This window comes from Talpa occidentalis, unplaced genomic scaffold (assembly GCF_014898055.3).
Source record: "Talpa occidentalis isolate TD23 unplaced genomic scaffold, MPIMG_talOcc4v2.1 talOcc4.9, whole genome shotgun sequence".
NCBI classification, from domain to species: domain Eukaryota; kingdom Metazoa; phylum Chordata; class Mammalia; order Eulipotyphla; family Talpidae; genus Talpa; species Talpa occidentalis.
Window position 1 is genome coordinate 57370825 of NW_023605305.1, and position 21889 is coordinate 57392713.

General features: G+C 40.3%; 1 protein-coding gene across 1 annotated transcript in view; it reads right to left on the bottom strand.

Moving 5' to 3' along the window:
• Window positions 1-21889, bottom strand: part of LOC119236450 (adenylate kinase 4, mitochondrial) — a 54223-nt gene that overhangs the window by 14641 nt on the left and 17693 nt on the right. The window contains exon 2 of the mRNA XM_037500282.2: window positions 7076-7195. Within this exon, the coding sequence (XP_037356179.1) occupies window positions 7076-7195 (120 nt within the window). The remainder of the gene's footprint in view (window positions 1-7075; window positions 7196-21889) is intronic.

Sequence of the window (21889 nt, forward strand, 5' to 3'; positions counted from 1 at the left end):
CAAAATGTCTTTTCAATTTGTTCTTTGATCTCTGAAGCAAGTTTTTCTATGATAGGTTTAAATCTCTGTGTACATATGTTTTCCATAGGGCTCTTAATGCTTACATGTTAAAATCTGGTCATTGTTTGTAAACAAGAAGTCAACAAAGTCAGGATTGTCTGCTATGTTTACACTGTTCCTCACCCTGAGGTAGCAGAGCAATCAGAAAAAAAGTCACCAAAACTGGATATGAGGATGGGGATCTCAAAACAGAACCAAGCAAATGAAGAAAAGAGAATTCCAAGGGCTCTTAGTCAGATATTCTGAGTTCAAGAGTGCCAAAGGGAACACTACATATGTGAAAAGTCATCAGATAAAAGCCAAAGTTCTCCTAGATTATATTTCAATCATAGAAATAAAAAGACATCCTCAGTAAGTAGCGCAAAGGTTGAATCACAACCAGATTCTAAATGCCAAGAGGGCCAATTCTTGCCCATGTTTGTTGTTCTAACATGCATCTGGGCAGTGCCTGTACAGAGTTGAGGCTCAACAAATATGTTTAGTTTAAAAAAAATTATGAATACTTGAAACCATAAGAGATTTACACAATCACCTGGGACCATTAACAAAGGGGTTGAAACAGTTTTAATGGAATTAACAGTTATATATACCAGATGATGCCCTTTGGATAAGATGGGAGAATGCTAAATTTCAAGTCATGTGTCATTTGGTTCCTTTAATCCCTCTAATTAATGACCTTTTCTGTGTAACCCGACCATTATTACTGTTTGGAGAAGTGTTAACCTCAACTTACTTAAGGTAGATGCAGACCATTTTTCTTCTTTGTATTCCTCTTCCGCTGGTGAAGTCATGTTCTCCTGCAGTAAACTATTCAACCCCAATTTAATTATAATATCTACAAATCCTTTTATTCACATCTAAATACTTAGCAATCTTGTTAGGAAGTATGATCAACCATAACTCTTAGTTTTTATAATTCCTTCTTCCAAGGAAATGATTTTAAAAAATCACTAAGATACATCCTTATGCAGACTAGTATGGCTATGTGGCCATAACAATTTTCTATATCAACCAAACTCAACAAATAGTCACTGATCCTTCATGAAACCAAAGCAAAAACAAAACACAAACATTAAACAGACACCTTGAACAAAGTCTACATTCAAAGCACCAAAATAATAATAAATGACAATAACGTGCCCCCAAAGAAAATGAGAAAAACAACATTCATTCAAGGGCTGTTACCCAAATTGTCTTCTCAAATGAGAAATTTGAATGCAAAATAAAAAACTATCAGACATTTTTATGCTGTCTACAGGGTCTACAGGAATGTGGCATTAAGACTAATGGATATTGGCCTCCCCGGTGGCACAGCGGTTGAGCACTGGGTTGCGAAGCTGCCCACAGCCTCTGCAGCGCCGGTTCGATCCCCAGCCACTGGGTGAGGTTCCCACATGGCTCGCAGACCTCTCCTGCCGCCCGCTGCTCCCCTCAGCAGTGTACTTCGTCAGTCTGCCTGTTCTGCTCTCTGCTCTGGCTCTGGTGAATTTTCTCACCCTCCCGCACTTCTGACTGTACCCAGTGCTTGTATAAATAAATAAATAAATCTTAAAAAAAAAAAAAAACAAACTAATGGATACCACACTGTTTTATTCATGCTGTCATTTTCACCTGGAATATGGTTCCTGACTTATAAAAATCTCGCTTTACTTCCCAGAACACAGATGTATCCTATCTGGACAATGACTGCTTGGTAACATACCTTCCACTTCTCCATCAGGAGCTCCAAAACGAGATTGCTTTACCTCTGCTCTCTCTCTAATTTTCTTCTTTTTTCCTTCACTACCACTATCCCAGTGCACGTCAGTCATACTTGTACTTAACTCACTTTACAAATGCCCAGGTATTTCTCCCATTACCTATGAATTACAAATGTTTGTTGAACCAACAGAGCTTCAATCAGTAAATATCTACCTGCTCTACTCCCCATTCTGCTTCCGCTGAATTCTCTCACCCCTCCCCGCACTGCCTCTGGCCTTCACCCCAGTTCTTCTACGCAAAAAAAAAAAAAAAAAAAAAAAGAATCTTAAAAAATGAGAATGAATGTCTTCCAACGACGTTCTAGACAAACCTATTACACATTTTATTCTTGAAACATATGCCATATTCACAAGGGCAACAGAAAAAAAAATGCCCTTGTCATTTCCTACAAGATGTGATTCAGAAGATGTGTGATTACTGACTTTTTCTGTAGGCATATGTTGCCCAGTGGGTTGTAACACTATTCAAAGGTCTGATTCAGAAAGAAAAAATATGGAGGGGATGGATAAAGTCAGAGTAGTTATGTACCTGTCCAGTATAGTGAAGTCCATTTACAAAACCAGGACAAAATACTTCAGAGTATCTGTAATTTGGTTTCCCAACATCCTTTTTTATTATCCTGGTAACCTTTTTATTTGGCTACCAAAAACTTGGAGTGAACATTTACCCTGGAATATTTCAGGTCTGAGATCATTTAACTCTCAGGGAAAACAAACATACACAAATACTGCACACATTTAAGCAGCTTGTAATTCAGCTTTTTTTCTTTTTTTTTTTTTTTTTAATCTCCAGGATTACCTATAGATAGCACCAGTTAGCTCACTGGGAAACAAACCATGTGACCACAGACTGAACGATTCCTTTTCTAAAGATATATTATCTTTAATAAAAAGGTTTAAATTATATTCCACTTATAAATCCAAAATTTAAAGCTATTTTCTGTGAAACCAGACTGTGATACCTGCTCCTAAAATCATATTGCAAGCCTCTTGCTACCTGAAGATAAATTAGAATAAAGTTGGAGAACTTTAAGGTTACTATTTAAAGACACAGGTTGGCAGCCCAGTTTAGAAATGAAAAAGCCTATTAAGAAAAAGCCTATTAACACACTTGCTTGCTGATCCCACCATACTGCCAGATTTTATTTATTTTTTTTTAAAGATTTATTTATTTATACAAGAGCTGGGGTACAGGCCAGAGTTGCGGGAGGGTGAGAGGATTCACCAGAGTCAGAGTGGGGAACACAACAGGCAGACAGACTGAAAGCACTGTTGAGGGGAGCAGTGGGCGAGCCAGGAGAGGTCCGCCACATCGTGTGGGAATCTCCCTTGCCTCCAGGAATCCAATCCGAACTGCAGAGGCTGCGGACAGCTTCACAGTGCAGCGCTCTACCTGCTGTGTCACCGGGGAGGCCCCACTGCAGATTTTAAATTTACTAAAACTATACAAGTTTATTTTACAAGGTGAGGAAACTTATATAATTCATACTAGAGGGGAGATCCTATATTTACAAAATACTAACTATGTAAAACAACGGTAGTCCAATAAAATTTAAAAACAAGGTAATTCAAACTACAGCAATTAGGTGTTGAGTTGCAGTGAAGTCAAAGTTTTTCTAGAAAGTGAAGAATTCTTCATTTGCTTTAAAGAACTGTTAGATTGTTCCCTAGTTACTATCTCACCTTAAGATCACCCAGTCAGCAATAAATATTTTCTCAATGCAACTCAAAAACAAAAACAACACATGGTTTTATAATAAAATAAGAAGGCTTGTCCATTACATTCCTCTGGTAGAATATTTGTCTTGAAAATTAAGGAAAACTATTTTTAGAAAAAACTGCTGTAACACATTGACTTCCAAGGAAATTAAAGGAAAAGGGGGGGCAATATATAATGTGTGTAAAAACACATACGTGTGTTTCTCACCCAGCTGGAAAGTACACTGTGAGGCAAGGGAATGCTGAGCATTTTTTTTGCAAGGACACAGCTGACCAAACCTCAGTGCACTCACCATCCCTGTCTTCCACAACACCACCGTGGCTTGCATCCTCTCCACTTTCCACCCACCATTTGCAGAATGCTTCTCTACAGCCATATGGATCTAGATGATGAGTCATCCATCATCACGATTCTCTTCTTGACCTTTCCACGTTCAATCACCTTTAGCACATGCACACCCTCCGCAGAGCGTGTGCCCCACAGCATAAGGCTTTTACAGCTGAACACAGAACCAACCATTCCCGACAACCCTCACTTTGCCAAGTGGATTTATTCCAGAGCTTGAAAGAAAACTCACAACTGAAAAAATGACCAGATGGGCTTTCAAGGAGAAAGATACAAACTAAATCAGTTCAGAGAGTGACGTACTTGACTAAAAACAGGTCTATGATGTAAAAGAACTTCAGTCCCTGAGAGGAAGCATTATGGCAAAAGCAAAGCAATAAAAAGATACATAAAACATTCCATAACTGGAACTGACTTCCCAACTTCGTTTGACTAAATATTTTTAAAGCTATTTTTTTTAACTCAACACTTTACACTGTCACCAAAAAATATTTATTTAGAACCTGAACATCATGTACGAAAACAAACAATATTAAAACCTCACACTGTTATAGCACTTACTAGATGACTCTCCAGGGACTTTACATAGATCCACTGACCTCATTCTTACAAATCTTTTTTGAATCCCCGATTGTTACGAGGCATATGATGCACAGAAAGGTAAGATGACTTGCCCAAGGTCACACAAAATACCAGTAAATGACAGAGCTAGGATTCAAAACAGGCAGTCAGCACTGACCCAGGTTAGTGGTTATTACCAAAGGATTTTAACATAGACGATCCATTTAAAAACAGATTTTAGGGCCTCCCCAGTAGCGCAGTGGGTTGAGCGCTGCACTGTGAAGCTGTCCGCAGCCTCTGCAGCAAGAGTTCAATTCCTAGCCTCCCAGGGAGATTCCCACAAGGCGCACCAGACCTCTCCTGTCTCACCCGCTGCTCCCCTCAGCAGTATACTTCAGTCCTTCTGCCTGTTCTGCTCCCCGCTCTGTCTCTGGTGAATCCTCTCACCCTCCCACACCTCTGGCCTGTACCCCAGCTCTTGTATAAAAATAAATAAATCTTAAAAAAAAAAAAAACACGGTTGAGCACTGGGTTGCAAAGCTGCCCGCAGCCACCAGGTGAGGGTCCCACATGGCCCTCAGACCCCTCCTGCCGCCCGCTGCTCCCCTCAGCAGTGTATTTCGTCAGTCTGCCTGCACTGCTCTCTGCTCTGGCTCTGGTGAATTCTCTCACCCTCCCGCGCTTCTGACTGTACCCAGTTTTTGTACAAATGAATAAATAAATCTTTTAAAAAATAAAAAAAATTTTAAAAAACGATTTTAAATTTACTAAAACTATACAAGTTTATTTTACAAAGTGAGAAAACTTAAGTAACTCAGACTAGAGGGGAGATTCTATATTTACAAACTACTAACAAGTATATAAACCAATGGTAGTCCAATAAAAATTTGAAAACAAAGTAACTCAAACTACAGCAATTAGATGTTAAGTGGTAGCAAAATCAAAGTTTATCAGTCATGGCAAAACCCCATACAAGTAGAAGGGAGCCAGCTTTTGTGCATTAAATATACAGAGTCTGGAGAAATTAATGTGCCCTGGAGAAGCATAGGAAAGGTGATTATAGCCAAGAAACTCAAAAAGCTCAAAGGGGAATCAAAGGGTGTAATACCTAACATCAGTCACAATGCCTGCACCTGTCAATCTTCATCCATTCTCTCAGGAATGGCACCTCCTTCCCATTTCACTTCTGTTACTCAAATTCAGACCTTCAACATTCCTTGGAAAAAATTATTTAACAACCTCTTATTTAGCTTCTAATCACCACCACTTTCCCACCTCTGCACCTAATCTCTCCTGTACTGATAACAAAATTTCAAAGACACAAATCTGCTCGAGTTGTGCCTCTACTTAACAACTCTCTGGTGATTCCTTTAGCCAACAACTTCCTGTTCAACCATCCTCGTGTAGAATCAATGGTCAATTTTTAAATCAGGTTCATGTATTATTTACCAAATGATACTAAAGGATATACACAGCTAAAGTTAAGTCTCTTCCCCAAACTTAATCCTTACCAAGAGTGCAATATTCTCAGGTTTTGACATGCTTTTAAGGAGAGATAAGACTGTGTTTGTATATATAGAAAGTATAGAGAGTAATATCATACTATCCCTCTATTTTTACCGAGACAATAGTTTGTCTACTATACTGCAACACTATATTGCAATTAGCTTTTTCTCAATTGGCAGTTTATCTCAGAGCTCTATCATAACACATACAGTACACATTATTTGGTTAATAAACATAACAAAATATAAGGTATCCTTATGATACATACTAGGCTGTTACCAGTTTTTTGCTTTTTATAAATAATGCTGAAATAAACACCCTCCCAAGACATATTTTTAGACAAGAAGGAATTACTGAGTCCAAATGTTTAAAGTTTGCTAAACTGGTCTCTAAAGTTACCAGTTTTATAATACTTATTTCCTATATTCTCAATAATAAATTTTTAGGCATTCTGGGCCTCCCCAGTGGCACAGCGGTTGAGCGCTGGGTTGCAAAGCTGCCCACAGCCTCCGCAGCGCCGGTTCGATCCCTGGCCGCCAGGAAAGGGTCCCACATGGCGCACAGACCTCTCCTGCCGCCTGCTGCTCCCCTCAGCAGTGTACTTCGTCAGTCTGCCTGCTCTGCTCTGCCTTCTGGCTCTGGTGAATTCTCTCACCCTCCTGCGCTTCTGACTGTACCCAGTGCTTGTATAAATAAATAAATAAATCTTTTTAAAAATTTCATTTTAAATAAATAAATAAATTTTTAGGCATTCAATCTTTGCTAACAGGTAAAAAAAATCATAAATCATGATTTTAATTTGCGTGGTTTATTGTGGATGAACAAACCTCTGGTTTATGATATGTTATACTTATGATGACTTAGTTATGGAAATAAAAGGCACCACATAAACTGTAATATTAATGGAATTTTACTAAGTAATTGCTTAAGTCAATAGTTCTTAAGATGACAATCTGAAGACAAAGGACTTAAAAGGTTTCATCGCAGTGGGTTTCTATCATGTTGACAAGTTGGATAAATATCTGAAAGTTTAAAAGAAAAAATATTTTGCAAACTAAGAAATTAAGAGAGTGTGCAAGGAGATGACAACCAAAAATCCAGTTTGCCCACAGGTTCAACTCACCATCCAGTAGCCAATGCTGGCCACGACGATTCTCCAGCTCTGACATCATCAGACGTGTGATCACATGATCTGGAACCAACAGACCTTTCTCTATGTACTGCTTTGCCATATCACCCACTTCTGTTAAAAAGAGGAAAAGAGACACTCAAAATAGCTTTTTTTTAAAAAAGTACTTACAAACTTTTTTCTTGTCTCCCATTCCTCCCTGTTGCTCCCTGGGAAGGGGGAGAGGTGTGGTAGATGCTTTTTAGGGTAATACCTTAAATATCGGTTTCAAAAATGGTGGCAATAGTTCCCATTCATCTCCTAAAGACGTACAAAGGCATCTCTTGAAGATATGCACAGCCAGATGTAAAAATAAAGTAGGCAAAGAGAAAGTAAGATTGGACACCCAAGATGGAGTCTAGAATTCTGGACAATGGTATACAAAAGGTCAAGGAAGAAATCCTGACTACTTTCTAGAGATGAGCCACAAATTGGGTTCAGAGCCTCCCAACAGTTCAAAACAAGGATATGTGATCAACTCCACGGCTCATGGTATACTAAAGACTAAAGGAAGCCACAAAGCCCGCCAATTCCTTAGAGACCAAAGGTAAAAAGTCCATCAGTCTTCTGAAAAGAATACTGGATAATACTAACAACAGGTTCATTTCTTCTCATGAGCCTCAATCTAAGCAGATGGCACCTTGCTGACACAGTTGTAAAAGCAACTCAGTGTTATCAGTGGAATGCCAAGTTCATAAAAGGATAGGAATTTAAAGAAAAACATTTTCAGAAGGAAATGTCTTTAAATTTAAAATTACAATTTTTTACATGTAGAAATTATAAGGTTCAGCAGAACAAATCATTAATTCAAATTTTTCAAATTTCTATAAAATTGAATTCTTTTTTAACAAAGATAAAGTCTGCTCTCCAGGGCATCATTAAGAATCACATTCTTGACAGGCCAATTAAGTTTTAATAAAAACATCACAAAGAATCATATTACTGAGAAAAAAGCTCAAGAATCATTTTGCCCCACCTTCACCTTGAATTTAGATGGTGCCTTTTCTTTCCCAGACTAAGTCTACACCCCTAACTCCAGCCTCAGCATTAAATACAGGCTATGAAGAGGTCCCTATCTCTGATTGCTGGCTACCAGACAAATACCGTGAATGAAAAAACAGTATCCAAAGCGATGCCCCCAAGGCCTGAGTATCTCCACTAGATGGATCATATGTACCTCCCATTGACAGCCCAAACTCAACATGTACAAAACCACACTTTCCCCTACCACCATGCTGTTGCCCTAATGTTTCTTGCCTCAGTCAATAGCATCACTCTCCTCCCTCCATTTTTTGCATCAAATTTAACATGAAGCTGGTGAAACCCTAGTTCCACAGTGCAATATCTCAAATATCTCCCAAATGATCAAAATAGAAGAGCCCAACAGTCTGTGGAACAACAGCGGTTGTGAGAAGAGAAAAGCACAGTGATGGCCCTACACAGCCACGGTCACCTTGGCGGATGGCTCATCAAAGAGCAAAGACAAGGGAAGGAAGCAGTGAGTCAACACTCCGAACCCTGATTTTCAAATCTTGACATAGTGAAGAGGAGACAACTCGCCAAAGAAATCAGACTAATAAAGGATCTTGAGGATCAAAGTGGCTCCTTTGTTCATGTCAATTATCGACCTACAAAATCAAAAGATGGCTTCTGGGATCTTCAGCATATCAGTCAACCAAAAGAATTATTAGTAATTACCTAAACAGGATTCTCGGCTTACTTCACTCTCAGTAGCATTCAGATTATTCCTTTGCCTACCACAACTAAAATGACTTTTTAAAAATGCTAACTGAGGGCCTCCTTGGTGGAGCAAGGGGTTAAGTTGCAGCACTATGAAGCTATCCGCAGCTTCTGCAACACAGAGTTCCATCCCTGGCCAGGGAGCTACTCACATTGCACAGCAGACCTCTCCTGACTCGCCCACTGCTCTCCTCAGCAGTGTGTTTCAGTCAATCTGCCTTTTCTGTTCCCCACTGTCTCTGGTGAATCCTCTTACCTCCTACCCCCGCACCTCTGGCCTGTACCCCAGTTTTTGCATGCATAAATAAATATTTTTTAAAAATGCTAACTGATAGGGCCTCCCCTGGTGGCACAGGTGGTTGAGCTCAGTGCTGTGAAGCTGTCCACAGCCTCTGCAGCACCGGTTCGATCCCGGCCAGCAGGGGAGGGTCCCACATGGCACGGCAGACCTCGCCTATCTCGCCCGCTGCTCCCCTCAGCAGGTGTATTTCGTCAGTCTGCCTGTTCTGTTCCCCATTCTGCCTCCTGTGAATCCTCTCTCACCCTCCCACGCATCTGGCCTGTACCCCAGTTCTTGTATAAATAAATAGAAATCTTAAAAAAAAAATGCTAACTGATAATAACCTTCCAATGGCTTCCCATTTCATTTAAAGTACAAGACAAAGTCTTCACCTTGGTGTATAAGTCCCTGTGTGACCAGGTCTTAGTTCTCTGTCCCACTGCCTACTTCCCTCTCCATTGCTCATTCTATTGCATTCATATCAGCCTCCTTAATCCCGAAAAGAACAAACAAGTGCCAGCTTCGGTAACTTTGCATTTGTTGTTCCCTCTGGTAGAAAGCTCCTTCACCCAGTACTTCATTTAGCTGATTAATTATCATCTCAATTACACCTTTCACTCTATCAAAAATGACATAATGACACATACCCATCACTTAACCAGTCTCTTATCCTACTTTGCATTGTTTTCCAGAACTCCATACTACATATTGATGTATTTGTTAACTTACATACTACATATTGATGTATTTACATACATACTACATACCACATATTGATGTATTTGTTACATACTTACATACTACATATTGATGTATTTGTTAACCTATTTTGTATTTGTTAACCTATTTTGTATTTTGTTAACCTATTTTGTATTTTGTATTTGTATTTGTTAACCTATTTTCTGCCTCCCCCAATTACAATATTACTAGCTCAATGGGGAAAAAATGAAATATTTTGTTTAATGCCATATCCTCAGTACTTAGAATATACTCTGACATGTATTCAATGCTCAAAAATTTTTGCATGAATGAAGGAACACTCTGAAAATAGAAAAATCCCTCCCCTAGCAAAAACAGTCTGATATCCCTGTACATTACAGAACTATGATTCCAAGATCTAACGACAGGGCCTCCCCAGTGGCGCTGCGGGTTGCAAAGCTGCCCGCAGCCTCTGCAGCGCCAGTTCGATCCCCGGCCACTCCCAGCCACCAGAGGAGGGTCCCACATGGCGCACCAGACCTCTCCTGTTGCACCCACTGCTCCCCTCAGCAGTGTATTTCGTCAGTCTGCCTGTTCTGTACCCCGCTCTGGCTCTGGTGAATCCTCTCACCCTCCCACACATCTGGCCTGTACCCCGGTTCTTGTATAAGTAAATAAATAAATCTTTAAAAAAAAGAAAAGAAAAGAAGCGCAGGGCCTGTGTGACTACAGCAGTGTGAGATCTGGCTGGAGGCGTGGGCAGAGTGGAATCAAAGGAGGCAGGACAGTAAGCCAAACAAGAGAGGACAGTGTACAATACAGCAGAAGCAACATTAGAAAATGTTCTGACCCTTGAGAGAGTACCTCAAGCTATCCCCATGTTGACTATGCAACTCCAAGTTTAAAATAACTCTTTGGAAGACTTCCAGAACCATCTTAATCCAATTTACTAATTAAGAGAAAGATCTTAGCACAACATACTTTTCCAGCTGTTTTTGGCAGCCTTGGCTCTTCTACAGCAGAGCAGACAACATGTCCTCTATTTGACACAAAATCAAACTTCTACCACAGCTCTCCATCCCTACCATGGAAACCCAGAAAAACCAATAGCCAGAGCCAAATGGACTTAACAATATATCTGCATCAAATGAAGACATCACTATAGCAGCAATCTGAAATAAAGCATTTATCAGAAAACAGGAAAGCTGGACCTCCATCTGTCCTTGTTACTTTGCTTGAAAGACAAAGTAGTATAATTAAATGCTAATGCTAGTTTGCCTAAAATACAAGCCCGCTCCAATTTTTCAAGTAGTATTCTAGACTATAGACATATATACAATTCTCTTACACAGCTTTTGTATCTTTAATGTATGCATACTCAGAAGAATAATTTACAAACTACAGTAAGATTTCAAAAGTAAACTTAATAAATTTAGAGTGCCAAAAATAGGCCATTTTTAAAACTTTACAATAAAAAGAAAATCCATCAGGTATTTATGAAATTAAGCAGAATAACAATGATTAAAGCCATATTTGTAAAAATTTTCTTCAGAGAAGGACAGAATTCATGTCAAGTTATAAAATGGTAGGATTATAAAACTATATTACCATTCTCAAAGTTATTAAATATAGAAGAAACTCAATTTACCACCTATTTTTAAAATATAAATTTTTTGGCAATGCATCTTAACAACCTATTCCATCCAATTACTATTAAATATAAATTAAAATAAATATGATCTTGGTAACCTTGAGAAATGTATATTTTAAATTTCTAACCAGATCAAATAATGTACACTTTTTCAGAATTTAAAGGTATCTATCTATTTAAAGGTATCTATTTTAAAGCTATTTAAGATAATACCAAGTTTAAAAATTTAAGATATACAGAATTTAAGGCCACCTATTAAGTTGGTCATCACTTCAAAACTAATGCTTCCAAGGTTATGAAAAATTCTTTTTAATGATCTCAGTTCTTTCACATTAAAGTTTGTCCAAACTCACATGAATAGACTAACAGATTATTGTATTCATGGCAGCAAACATGAGAAACCATTGCAAACTGTTCAATGATGTTGGACTGACACTGTGAATTATTTTAATACTAGATTAAAAAATGCATTTTTCTAAATAACTAGGACAGACAACTAAAATAGCACTTCTTTAGAAAAACCATAACACACCCAATACACACATACAAATTCATTCTACAGCCAAACATCCCCTCGCCCCCGCTCTCCAATATTCAGGACAGATAGCTTAAACATTTCAAAAGCTGAATGACTTCCAAACAGAAATAAATCCACAAAGATCCGAAATATGAAAGGCATGTCATGTATTGGAGTGGGGGGAATGGTACACTTTTCACTTAGGGGGAATATGAAAATAGCATATGGTTGCATTTGTATTTTAAATACTCTTATCATTTAGTAGTTTATCATTCTGCTGATATTTACTGATTTCACATTAAAGTTCACCATGTGCCCAGCCTTGTACCAAACTGATAAGGTCCCAGAGCTTGCATCCTAAACATTGGGCATGCTAACCTGCCAAATGCTTTTCAATAGCAAAATTTCATGGACGTTTACACTTTCAAGCAGAAAACTAAGTTATCACAATTAACTGGCTTATATCACTGATGAAGTTCCATATACATAGTTATATTATGAGACCAAAATAAGTTACTTGGCACAAACTAAATTCTAAATGAAAGCATTTGGTCAGACATTGAATCTGCCAACTAATTCACCTCTGACCACTAAGATTTATTCCTTAAATACTAGTCTAGAATTGCAGAAAGCCAATGCACCAGTGAGGTTCCCTTAGTCTCTTACACTGGAGACAAAAAGATTTGTTTTAACAAAGGTAAAGGTTAGGACTTCAAGATAATCAATTTAAACCAGATAAAGTCATTAACAGGAATGGTAATCTATGGATCAAACCTCAATTACTAAAAAAATAAAATACTTTCAGCAAAAGGAAGAGAGATCTTTTTTAAAAAAAAAAAAATAGATTTATTTATTTATGCATACAAGAACTGGGGTACAGGCCAGAGGAACAGGGGGTGAGAGAATTCACCGGAGACAAAGTGGGGAACAGAACAGGCAGACTGACTGAAATACACTGCTGAGGGGAGCAGCGGGCAAGACAGGAGAGGTCTGATGCACCATGTGGGTAGCTCCCTGGTTGGCTGGGGATTGAACTCATGTTGCAGAGGCTGCAGATAGCTTCACAGTGCTGTGCTTAACCCCTTGTGCCACAAGGGAGGCCCCATGGAAGAGAGATATCTTTTTAGATGATTTGAGTAATTGTCTTATCAATCCGGGTGCCTTACTTCTTTCAGTAACTAATTCAAGGACTTCCCTGGTGGCCTAGGAGTTAAGTCTCAGCTCTATCACCTCTGAGGCCTGAGTTCGACATCTTGCTGGGGAGCTAACCTATATATGGCGCAGCAAACCTCTGCTGTCTCGCCCACTGTTCCCCTCAGCAATGTCTTTCAGTCAGTTCACCCGTTCTACTCACCATTCTCTTTGGTGAATCTTCTTACCCCTGCACCTCTGTCTGGCCTATACCCCAGTTCTTCTACAAAATAAATAAATAAATCTTTAAAATTAAATAAATAAAGCCAAATTAAAAAAACAAAAACAAAAAAACTAGCTCAAGAAGTGCCGGGATAGGGTCAAAGACAAATGTTTTGTGGCCTTGCCCTCCAATAAGGTATGCAAAGACCCTACCATGACCCTGACAGGGACCGCTAAGCCACCACAGAGTCACTCCCAATTCTCAGAACCACAGATGAAAATTCTCTCCCCCAGGAACCGCAGTTCACCAAAGCAGAGACTCACAAGGGGAAATTGTGCCCAGGTAGGAAAACCTTATGTGTAACTGATGAATTGCTGGAGGGGGAAAGGCTATTTTGAAAGATGCCGAGCACCCTATTCTGAGCAATTCACAAAACAGGTGGAGATGGAAGAGGGGGTAGGAAAGGATGGTTTCACCCAAGGAGGACTCTACTTTGTACCTTAAGTTTAAGTTTGGATGCCACCAACAGTGTCAGGGGGCTCATAATTAGGTTACTGAAATTCTAAGTCATGTTGCCTCTGCTATAAATCTGAAAGAGATTTTATTTCCCCATTAGGATTCAAAAGAGAGAATTTACTATTCAATAACTTCCTTCCAATACTCTCTGACCCCCACCCCAGCCCAAGATACCACAACATTGTTTTCCGCTACAGTCAGAGAGGTCTGCAGCACACATCTGAGGATCCCAACTCTGCCAAGACCCTCCTTACATGCCCCAAGGCCCAGGTCTGACTCTTCCACAACACAGGTAGCTAGCAACTCAAGATGGAACTGCCAGTCTGCACATAAATAATGCCACTGCTGATCTGTGTGCTAGATTGAGAATTTACATTGGGCTGTTTCTTTTCCAGATAGGTTTTCTATGTTCAATTCAGTGGCAAAGAGACATCACAAAAACCACATGGATGTGGCCACAAGGGAGTGCACCAACCTTGCTACTACAATTCAGCTCTTCATTCCAAAAATATTTACTGGGCAACTGCTCTGTGCCAAGTGATGACACATTTCCCTACGTGTCAGGGAAAGAATGAAGAGAACATCAGAAGTAATTTGGTTTTTTGTTTTTTTAAGGATTTATTTATTTATGCATACAAGAGCTGGAGTATAGGCCAGAGGTGGGCAGAGGGGGAGTGTGAGAGGATTCACCAGAGATAGTGTGGGGAGCAGAACAGGCGGATTGACTGAAATACACTGCTGAGGGGAGCAGCGGGCTAGACAGGAGAGGTCTGCTGCGCCATGTGCATCACCTCCCTGGCTGGGGATCGAACTTGTGCTGCAGTAGCTGCTGACTGCTTCATAGCACTGTGTTTAACCCCTTGCGCCACCAGCGAAGCCCCACAGAAGTAATTTGCTCAACGCTTCTGATGACTTGGCCAGGCATCAAACAGTTGACAACTTGGTCTATTTCAAACAAAAGTCAAGTTCTAAGAACGGTCTTCTCTCTTTTATCAGTACCAAAGGTACTAGGTTTTATTGTATGAATTGCTGGTCTTTCTGGTGGTACAGGGGTCAAAGTCTCAGCACTATCAAGAAAGCTGTCACCAGCCACTGTGGCAGGAGTTCAATCCCCGGCCAGGGAGCTACCACACATGGTGCAACAGACCTCTCCTGTCTCGCCCACTGCTCCCCTCAGCAGTGTGTCTCAGTAGATCCACCTGTTCTGCTCCCCACTCTATCTCTATCTCTGATGAATCCTCTCATCCTCTGCACCTCTGGCCTACACCCCAGATTTTGTATGCATAAGTAAACAAAAATAAATCTTCGAAAAATAAGAAAAAAAAAAGAATTTGTCCAGTTATATAAAAGTGTAAAGGAGATCAAATTAAACAATATACTGTTAAGTGACATACATATGGCAAAACAAGTGAATAACACTAGATGCAGGATAGAGGATGGGGGTTAATGGAGAAAGGACATATGGGGGCTTCGAGTGTACTGTTAACATTCTCTCTTCTTAGCTCAGTGGTGGATACACAATTGCCAATCTTTAAAATATACACACCACATGTCATCCATCCTCTTTTTTTCTGAGGGCCTAAAAAGGTCAAAGTGGATACACAAGACAGCTGGACAAATATCCACAGTGCATCCCCAAGATGGAATCAACAGTAAAATATAACCCACTGCTCCTTTTGCTGTTTAAGCTAGAAAATGTTGAAAATGAAAGAACTAGATTTCCTCAGTGGGTTGCCTAGAACTAAAGAAACTACTGCCCATCCCAATACCACCCCTTCTCCAAAATGTCATTAAGACTGTGCACATACGGGCCTCCCCAGTGGCGCAGCAGGTTGAGCACTGCGCTGTGAAACTGCCTGCAGCCTCTGCATGCAGGTTTGATTCCTGGCCAGCCAGGGAGAGACCCACATGGTGCGGCAGACCTGTCCTGTCACACCCGCTGCTCCCCTCAGCAGTGCTTTCAGTCAGACTGCCTGTTCTGCTCCCCGCTCTGTCTCTGGTAAATCTCCTCACCCTCCAGAGTCTCTGGCCTATATCCCAGTTTTTGCATAAGTAAATAAATCTTTAAAAAAAAAAAAAGATTGTGCACATATAAGACATACAAACACACACACACACTACCAGGCACAGTCAAAAATGCGTTAGAGCTTCGTGATGCCACAAAGCAGTTCTTTAAACACCACCACAAACACGTAAGAATTATGTCAGCACTGAAGCAGTCACGTAAAATAAAAAAGTGAAGAAAATTTTCATTTTATAAACTGTTTATGCTTAAAGTCACTTTGATGAATCTCCTCTAGTCAGAAAACAAGTTTTTTAAAAAATCGTGGTTAAGAAATTGATATCAAAGTCCTTAAGAAGTAGAAATTATGAAAGAAACTCCTACTAAATTGAAGGTATTTTTGGCACTTAACTCAAATGACTTATTTCAGTGCCAGATCCACCCTTCAAGTTGCCTTGCTAAATGCCAGGCCTTCTATTTCCTTCGCACCAAAAAGATGTGATTTTAAATCACTCCCTGACACTTTCTGTTGGTAGCTATGAAAATCCTGAACTTAGTGTAATGGTCTAGAGCACACACTTAGAACCAGACTGCCTGGGTTCAACTCCTGCCACCACCTCTTAAAGGCCATAATAACTCAGTCACATGGTACATTTGTGCCTCAGTTTCTTCATCTATAAAATGGGAATATCACCTAGAGTTGTTTTGAAAGTCACATGTGATTAATGTATAAAGGACCTGGAATGATGCCCTTTTGCAAATTTCACTCATTGAAGGATATCAATTTTTGCTGCTATCTGGCAGGTATCAATATCTGCTGCTATATGGGAGGTGTTTAGACACATAAAACCATTTAATTCTCATAAAGAGCTATGAGGGTCAATGATATTCTTTGCCCTGTATCATAAAGGAATAAACTGAATCACCGAGAGGTTAAGGACTAGCCCAAAATAACTCAGCTGCTAAGTGGCAGAGCTGGTAAGCAAACTAAAAAGCAGACTGACACCAAAGTGCATTTTCTTAGACACCATATTACATTGACTCTCAATGTTTATGCACATTTCCTTGAACAGAAGCACTCTGAATGTTAAGAGTACATTCTTCTAGAATGGTGAAGCAAGTCTCAGTATAAAAGTGACAAGAGCTTCTTCGTGAACTCTGGCAAGATCTGCCTACAGAGAAAGTGTTTGTGGTGACAATATGTCCTATGGGGAAATATCAGACCCTGCTCTACCAGCCACCTCACTTCCATTAAGTGCTGTATCTTCGATTAAATAAATAAATGATGTATATTAAGTATTTCTGTGCTGCAGCCTCCTACCAAACTCTAAGCACCCTGCAATCCTGTATCTTTTAACTAGTCAGCCTCCTCTCTCCTGAAGGCCCTTCCTCTTCTGACCCATCCTCCACACAGCTCCCAGGAGGACCTTACAAAAACACAAGTTGGCACAAGTCACTTTCTCCTTGAATACCAAAAGCACACCTGTTGGCCTACAGGAGGACATGGGAACACCCTAGGATGGGTAGCATTCAGTCTCTAGATATGGCCTGGAATTCCTCCTCAAACCCTTCTTCCCAACACAGATACAGCCCAAGTCTTTGGCCCCTTCCCTTTCCCAGGCACAAGGAGAGTGAGACTGGAGTCTCTTGCCTCAGACAGGGCAAGAGAGAGACAGTATTATGAAGCATGTGTACCCAGGGCAGGGAAAGAAGTAGACACCACACCCTAACCTCAGGCCCAAAGAAAGCGTCCCGCCCTGGTGTTGCCCTTTGAGGAGCTAACATAGGTTGACTGAAAGAACCACCTTCAAATAAATACAATGTCTAGCAGCCATCTATTTTTCCATGACCATAAGAGTAGTGGCCCCTCCTGTACTCTACCAGCACCTGGGCTGAAGCTCATCCACATGGCATTGCTATTACAATTAGGGGGGAAAAGACATGGCCTTGGGACAGAAGCACTCCCATGGCCACATTGCCAGCAGACGTGCCCTACCTATGCATGTGTTTCAAGACATCCATTCCTCCATGCTGACTCAGCTGCATGCCATGAAACACAGCTTGGTGGACAGATCCATGACTAGGCAGAAAGGCACCACACACACCCCTCAGTCAGGTGCCCCCCATGCAGGTCACAGTCCACATAACCAACATGGCGTGGCCTATACCTCTGCCTATACTTCACTCTTATTGAGCAGGGATGGTTTACAAACAAATCCTCTATACCAGATTATAATGCCCCTGAAGCCAGAGACTGTCTTACCTAATAATCAGTAAATGCCACTCACTCTATTGGGAAGATCACATCTTTAAACTCTCTAACTCCCTCCCCAAGGTCCGACACATTAAATGAACTTTCTTCTCATTGCACACCCAAAATACCTTCTATCTATTGCATTCAATGCTAGGAGTCAGTAGTGTTTTTAATTTTTTTTTCTTACATCGTTATTCATTTTTGTACAGTAATTGATTTCTCCCCTCCGGTGTAGACCCCATAGTTCTTCCGCCACCACCCATGAACCATCACCATAGACTCTTGTGTCCTTTCCTCCCCTGCTTTAAACCCCTTCCTTCCCCTTCCTTGCTGTATACCTCAGCATGGTAATCTATGGTCAGATTGCTAGTTTTGTCCTTTTTCATTCAGTTTCTCTATATTTTGCATATAAGTGAAATCATCCAATATTTATCTTTTTCCTTCTGGCTTATTTTGGCTAGTGTTTTTAAGGCAATTAAGACTCAGAAAAACTTTCTCAATCATGCAGTAAGAATTATATACAGCAAAGTTTCCTTTAAATGTTATCTTACAGTCTAATGCTTTGGCAAGCTTTGAATACCTAAGTAAATCTAATTACTAAATTAAGTGAAACACTGTTAACTGATGCATCTAAATAAATGGACACTTCGTGCATTTTCATACATGGTTCTCACAGCTATTGCTTCAGTCTGCTCAAGCTAGTACAGAAAGAACATTACTACAGGTTGCAATTGGCTGCCAAGCCTGACCTCTTAACAAGAAAAGATCTGTTACTACAAGTAGATGCTTGCTCCTCTGAATCTATCTGACATTCTTAAACACCCACAAAATATGTATGAGTCAACTCGAAGATTTCTGAGATTAAGACTCCAAAATATTCTCTAACAGAAGAGGTAGAAAGTTTAGCATGAAGGAGACAACTTATCATTTTCAAATCATCATATAAAATACTTTTAGTCACCCCAAATGAGAGGTTACACTAGGTTACTGCCAAGAAATGGCTTTCTTTGAATTGACGCTTTTTCTGTGTTTCTGTGACACACATAAGTCTCACCCTAAAATTTCCTGATAAATCATGAGACATTAGGAATTTCTAAGCTATTTCTAAAAAGGTAACAAAGATAGCTTTTATAACATATTTAGTATAAAATACAAACTTCTGAAATTATAAAGTGATTATTCATTCTTTGTTCCTTTGGATATTATCAGACTAAGATCCCAATGGGATCCAGTCACAACTGGCCTCTCCTGAAGGAACAGTGACTTCAACCACAGGACAGAACATGGCAATGCACTTCACTTATCCCTATGAAATAGTGTTGGACCTTCAACCTCTGTAATCTCAGAAGTGAGATTTCAATTCCCTATACCTGGGCTTTGTGGTCTATATACCTCAAACCACAACAGCATCCTTTCAACCACCAAGGTTCCATCTAGGCAGTGAGGAGAGGGAGTGCAGGCACTGGTCATTTCCACTATAGATGTCAGGCATAGAGTTCCAATTAAAAGTCAGGTTTGAGTGTGAGTGCTTTTTCTATCATACTTTGCCTAGAAGAATTCCTGGGAATAAGGAAGCCTCTTTTCTCGCCAACCAAATTGAATATTTACATTCAATTAATCTAATGTTTCACCTTGAGTCCAGAAATGTGTTGGCAGTGGGTATATTTCTATAATAACCAAGACATAGACAAAATCCATGACTTTGGGTAGGGGTAGGGCCAGCATCACTGAGAAAGGTGATCCAGTATCTAAGCACAAAGGACATCCGGCAGAGGCTTTATCCTTAAGCTTTCTCATCCTACCAGCCATCGACTATTTGACCCTCCATACTGACTCAAAGAATAAATCAGCACAGTGACCTCATTTTAAGACTTTAAATAAATCATGAAAGAAAAAGATAGAGCTTCATATTCTGAAAAACTGGCTATCCTAAATCAAGAGTAACTTCTTGGCCCAGAATAGGAACATATGCATTTATAAATGCACCATGAACATCTGGCATAGTACTCCATGCTGCCTTATATAAGCAACAGGAGAGAAAGCAGGTTGGGGTGGAGACAACAGAAGTTGGGCAAAGGAACAAATGGGAAAAGGCAAGTAATTGGAAAGTTTTGCCAAAATCCTAGATGAGTTTCAGACCCAAATTGCTTAATCATTTTCTCAAACTCACGCCTCTTATCCTCCAGAACATTTTCAGTCCTGAGGGGAATCATAGCCAGATCTCATGGATTTTTCTCTGCAGAAAGGACAGAAGAGCTTCTCTGTAACCTTATCACAGCCCAACTACTGGCCCCATTCAGAAGATAGGGAGGAATTTCATTTACAGAGTAACATGAAAAGGAATTCCTTCCGCTGCAGAAGGCCTAGGGGGCGGATCTGGTTGTGCCAGGCATCATATCAGCTGCCTCTCTGTGCAGGATCTTGGCTGCTGATCAGCACAAGGAAAGCTGCTGTTTCCTCCAGTGCCATCTGCTCACACAGGATGGATTGCTACTGCTGCCCATGAGGGCTTCTCTCTCTGCCTCCCCCCCCACCCCTTGGCTTTCTGGCAAGGTTCTGGTGGGAACTCTACCAAGCAAACCAAAGACGTACCCTGCTCCTCAGCCTCCCAGAGCTGAAGCAGACAATCCTGCCAGCAAAGGAAAGAGGAGGGAAACAGCTGAAACTAACACCCTTTTCTCTGATGGGTTCCCAGTGGGGTCGTGTGGTCCAGTAAGTCAGCCAGCACACCTAGTCATCCTTGAACACCTAGCAAGAGCAATCCCAGCAGACAGTCATTGTGTCAAGCACAGGACCAGTAGTTGTTGAATGCTATCAACAATGCTTTCTTGCATTGAAACCATAAGTCTTTTATATATAAAAAGGGAAAATATTATATATTTTAAAATGTGTACCAATCATACGTATTTGTATTTATATGCATGTATTCAATTTCAAGGTTAAACTTATTCCTGTCATGGATCATATTACAGGAAAACAAAAAAATTGGGCCAAGCCCTATGCTAATCCTTTACAGGCATCATCTCATTTAAATCTTACAACACTTAGAGGGGGTGCCATTAATATTCTTGGTTTGTAACTTGAAGAAATGGAGATAACAACGTGCTTGAGCAACCTGCACTGACTTCTCAGGAGGTAAAGTGTGAACCCTGAGCCTGAACTCTTAACAGATGCCCTAGCTGCTTGGATTCCAGGTCTGGCCTCAGGAGCCCTCCCCATTTCCTCAAGCAATTAATCTTGCTCCCAGTTCCTGCCATATTGGAATCCTTTGTTCAGCTAGCTGCCCTCTCCCCTTCAGAGCCGGGAATACCTCAAGGGTTGGTCTTGCTCAATTGAAGGACTTAAACTGAGCCTCAGGTGGTGAAGGAGTCCATCAATAAGGTATTAAATTGAATAAATGAACAAATAGTGTTGTGTGTGTGTGTGTGTGTGTGTTTTCCAAAAAAAAAAAAAAAAGGAAGAAAGAAAAGCAAAATAAAATGAAGCAAGAAAAAACAATAATCATGACATTTGAAGATTTGTCCTAAGCAAAGGGTAACTAAGTCTGTGTAATATTCCTTTCTTTCCTAGAGATTCACTTGAAAGGACATAAGAAACTTTATCTAAAAATGTAATCAGGGGCCTTCCTAGTGGCACAAGGGATTAAGGTGCAACCTATGAAGCTGTCCGCAGCAACTGCAGCACAAGTTCGATCCCCGACCAGGGAGGTGACCCACATGGTGCGGCAGACCTCTCCTGTCTTGCCTGCTGCTACCC